Source organism: Penaeus vannamei, chromosome 38, assembly GCF_042767895.1.
Source record: "Penaeus vannamei isolate JL-2024 chromosome 38, ASM4276789v1, whole genome shotgun sequence".
In the NCBI taxonomy this organism is placed as follows: domain Eukaryota; kingdom Metazoa; phylum Arthropoda; class Malacostraca; order Decapoda; family Penaeidae; genus Penaeus; species Penaeus vannamei.
Window position 1 is genome coordinate 14,629,253 of NC_091586.1, and position 5,000 is coordinate 14,634,252.

General features: G+C 39.6%; 1 protein-coding gene across 1 annotated transcript in view; it reads left to right on the forward strand.

The window, feature by feature from the left end:
- Nucleotides 1–5,000, forward strand: part of LOC113825857 (histidine ammonia-lyase) — a 105,716-nt gene that overhangs the window by 76,679 nt on the left and 24,037 nt on the right. The window contains exons 9-12 of the mRNA XM_070115767.1: nucleotides 1,233–1,428; nucleotides 1,910–2,005; nucleotides 3,585–3,724; nucleotides 4,699–4,843. Of these exons, the coding sequence (XP_069971868.1) occupies nucleotides 1,233–1,428; nucleotides 1,910–2,005; nucleotides 3,585–3,724; nucleotides 4,699–4,843 (577 nt within the window). The remainder of the gene's footprint in view (nucleotides 1–1,232; nucleotides 1,429–1,909; nucleotides 2,006–3,584; nucleotides 3,725–4,698; nucleotides 4,844–5,000) is intronic.

The window sequence follows — 5,000 nt, forward strand, 5'->3', positions numbered from 1 at the left end:
AAGCACACACACTTCGTACTTCTTTGTTCGACTAGTGTCTCGGTGTTTAACTCTGCTGTTTTAATGCATGATAATAGGGAGAAAGCTAGAGCGAGGGAGCGGGTATTGTAGCGATGTCTGAAGGACTTTCATTATGTGGGGCAATCGACCGCTCTCCTTGATTTCCAGATAATAATCACCTGTCATTTTTCGTGTTTTTGTGAATCAATTGTGCCTGGCTTTATTTTCCGAGACTCAAAGAAATAAGACAACTCTACATTCAAACTGTATGCATTGTTTACCTTGTACCAGCTAATTCACATTCAGGTCCTCAATATACTTATTTCATATTTATTCGCCACGATATGTTTTGCACTAATTGCTATATTTCGGGAATCACAAAATGAAGCAAATGCCATTCAGAAATGTTGTACTCACCTCTTTTTCACAATTTCTGAGAAAATATTTGAAAACGAATAAAAGGAAACTCGCAAGCAGCGCGCGGGAAACTCGTATGACGCTTTGTTGATAATTTCATAGAGTCGGATTTTATTTACCAGTATTACGAAGCTTTCATTACAGAATTTAAGATCACAGTAGGATATCAGCATTGATTCCTAATCCTGATATTTACTAAGGATCAGACTTCCTCTCCCTCTCTCCCCATCTCTCTCTCTCTTTCTGTCTCTGCGTTACGCACACACACACACACACACACACACACACACACACACACACACACACACACACACACACACACACACACACACACACACACACACACACACACACACACACACACACACACATACAAGTAGGCACGACGATATATGTATATATATATATATATATATATATATACATATATATATATATATATATATATATATATATATATATATATATATATACACACATATACATATATACACAGATTTAGAAATTAAGTCTTTCCATATCATTTTTTTCATGCAATTCAGTAACACATGGCGTTTCATGTCGAACCAAGACTTTAAATATCATTAATCCGAAAAGGATGTCTAGAAATAACAAAGGCTCCATCAGCTGTCAAATGCTCTTACGCTCTTTTCAAGGCTCATTGGCCTAGCTCTTACTGGGAAAGCGTTGGATGAAAAAGCAACGAGCTCGGAGACAAGGACCTTGCTCGGAGATGCAAACACGGGCCGCTTCACTCGGGGCGTAGAGTGGCTCATGCACGAGAGCAAGAAAGAAAATGGCATTTCTCTTAACAGGTTCTTGAGGCGAATAACCTTCCTCCGATCGTGATGGGGCCCAAGGAGGGAATCGCCCTCATCAACGGCACGCAACTGATCGCTTCCTTGGGCTCCGAGGCCCTGGAGCGAGCGGAGACGGTGGCGCGTCAGGCGGACGTGGTGGCGGCGCTCACTCTGGAAGTCCTCAAGGGCACTTCCCGGGCCTTCGACAGCGGTGAGTCTGGCAAGAATGTGTCCGGGAGACACGATCTGATGATGCCTACTTATGTGAATATTGGAGAAAAGCGTGCATATAAATTTGTTTCAAACAGCGTGACTATAAACGCATAAAACGATTCCAACAACACATTAGGAAAGTTTGTGTTTTATTGATTTTGAAAACCTGAGCATTCGATATTCCCTCTCACACTACTAGTAAATATTCGCATATGTGCAGGGTTGGTATGTAGGATTATGTAGCGATGGCATCACATCCATCAGATCAAAACATAAAATCACCGGGGACAGTAATGCACCAAAAGCCAACAAGGAAGTGCTGTCAATGTGCAGTAGTCTAGGGAATTGAATAAGATTAGACTTTATAGTTATCTTGTGTAGTAAGAAAACGATTATTAATATATTTTACAGATGATTAATAGTTCACGGCCTAAACTGGAACCTACCATTATATTTCAAAATGATATTTTACCCTACAGATGTGCACAAGCTGCGGCATCATAAAGGTCAGATTGAGGTGGCCAGACGTATCAGAGGCCTTCTGCACAGCGACACCCATCCCTCCGAAATTGCTCGTGAGTAGGGAAGAACGCGAAGGGGGAAAAGGAGAGAAAGTGAGAGAGAGAGAAAAGAAGAGGGTGAGGAAGAAAGAAAAAGAGAAGTAGGAGGAGAGGGAAAGGGAAGAGAGGAATGAGAAAGGAAAGGAGGAGAAGGAAAAAGAAAAAGAAAATATGAAGGTAGCAGAAAGGGAGGAAGATAGGGAGCAGGAGAAAAAAATTAGGGAGAGGGAGGAAGAAATAAAGGAGAGGGAGAGGAAGAATATATATATATATATATATATATATATATATATATATATATATATATATATATATATATATATATATATGTGTGTGTGTGTGTATATGTATATGTGTGTGTGTGTGTGTGTGTGTGTGTGTGTGTGTGTGTGTGTGTATATATATATATATATATATATATATATATATATATATATATATATATATATATATATATATATATATATATAGAGAGAGAGAGAGAGAGAGAGAGAGAGAGAGAGAGAGAGAGAGAGAGAGAGAGAGAGAGAGAGAGAGAGAGAGAGAGAGAGAGAAGCATATAGTTAGAGAGACAGAGTGGGAAAGAAAGCGCAAGGTATTTTGCTAAATCATGAATCTTGGTAATTAATTTAGGAGCCAAGCACATCTTCAGATTTCTCATTAGTCATTCCTGAGACAGACAAAGATATTTTTTCTTGGGAGAATACGATGTCTGTGGTCCCTTAATTGAGATTTTTACATCTTACCAAAATAAATGCGTTTCTTCAGCCTTTCAAATAATTCCATAAAAATACAGGTTATACCTCAGCCTTTTCTTTATTTTCATATCTTTAAATATTCACATATAGATTTACATCGCATATGTTTGTAGATGTGTTCTGGGTCACCCGCCACACCCCCAACGCCGTGATCACAATATCATTTCTTTCCCTTGTGAAAATCGGCTGTTGTCCTGATGTTCAATTTAATGCTGTATTCGCGTTTCAGATCAGGCCCTGGGCTTAAATCAGTGCCCTTAACGCCCCCCTCATCAGGGATATGAAATTATATTCATAGAAAGTATAAGTTGGTTTTCCTGTTGTGGTGAAACATTTAATAATCGAAATCTAACTAAATGTTGGAAATCACAGCCAGAGAGCAACTTGCTCTCTGGCCGATGAAATAGTTTCCACCGTAAAGCAGTGAAGTATTTTGCATGATTCGTCGATTTGTGTAGCTCACATGAAGGGTCAAATCTGTGATTCGTGAATTATAATTTTCACGTTATGCAGATATGGAGAAACGCTAATGATATCACGACCGAGCTTTATGGATGCTCTGAAGACAAGACCTGGCTTTGATTATATATCATCTTCCTGAGAATCTCTCTATCTATACCTATCTTCCTCTCCATTATCTATCTATCTATCTATAGATGAATACATATATATGCACACACACACACACGCGCGTATATATATGTATGTGTGTGTGTGTTTATTTATTCAATTATTTATACGTGTGTGTGTGTGTGTGCATCTACTTCTGTATTCACCTTCCTTTCTAATGGTTTGTGAAAGAGATGCTTTGGATGACACGGTGACCTTGTCCCCAGAATCGCACAGATTCTGTGACCGCGTGCAGGATGCGTACACGCTGCGATGCTGTCCGCAGGTTCACGGCGTAGTGCACGACACTCTGAAGTTCGTGCGAGGCATTCTCACGGACGAACTGAACTCCGCGACCGACAATCCGGTACGTCTGTCTCACGGCCATGGGCTTTGCATTGTTTCTTTTCTTTTACTTTGATTTCAATTTTGCTAATGATTATTTTCATTAGGTGACGATAATAGCAATACTGAATGATTGCACTGCTTATAACAGCGCCTTCAGCCTGGCTGGACAGCTGAGGCGGGCGAGAAATATCGGGCGATGGAAGAAGCAGGGCCGCCCGGCAGCATGCGGTTGGCTCGCGAGATCCAATTTCGGTTTATGAATTTGGATATGAATATGGCTCCAACTTCATTTCACTTTTTCTTTTGTTTCTTGAATAAGAATACCTCTCTTGCGAAATTAAACATGCTTAATTTTCTGTTAGATTGTTTTATGTATTTAAAAAATATGCAAAATCAAATTGTGAGGGAAAGTGTTTGTATGTAATTGGATAAGGTATGTATGTAAAGGATAAGACAGATAGTTTATCTCTAAAAAAAATGCACAAGTAACCATGTGCGCTGGAATGTTGTAATTTGTAATACTATTACGATCATTATCGTTGTAATCCTAACAAAACAGTAGCACTAACGGCCGTATACATAAAAAAAATATTGGACACATCCGTTGACACACAAAATCCCTTACTAAGGAATAATCCAGGAAATAAATCAACTGCTGGTATGCCAAAATTATGCAAACAGATAAGAAAACTATACTAATGTAACACAGCCTTGCAGCCGCGTAAAAGCATGAGAAAATTTGGCTAGAATTATTTGCATCACAATTTCTCTAAGCATACGGCCTTGGGGGAAATGAAAAAATGTGCTTAATGATCGTTGATAATTATGCTAACGATTTCGAAAATAATGACAGTAATAGCGATGGTAGGAACTGAGTAATTATTATTATTATGGTGATAATCACGATGAAACTTTTTATTTGTTACCATTCTTGATGTTATGGAAGTCTCCCGCCTAAGGTCTAAATACTTATATAGACCTTGGTCCCGCCAGCTCGTGCTGTCGGAGCGAGAGGAGATCATCAGCGCCGGCAACTTCCACGGCGAATACCCGGCCAAAGCCTGCGACTACCTGGCCATCGGCATCCACGAGATCGCGTCCATGTCCGAGCGCAGGATTGAGCGCCTCGTCAACCCTGGTCAGTGCGTCTGCTCGGCTTCAGCTGCACCTGCTGTGCTATTTTTATTCATTATGTTCATGGCGTTGAATCAATCTTTCTTATATATAATAATGATGATAATAATAATAATCTTTATAATAATGATACTGATGATGATGATGGTGATGGTGATGGT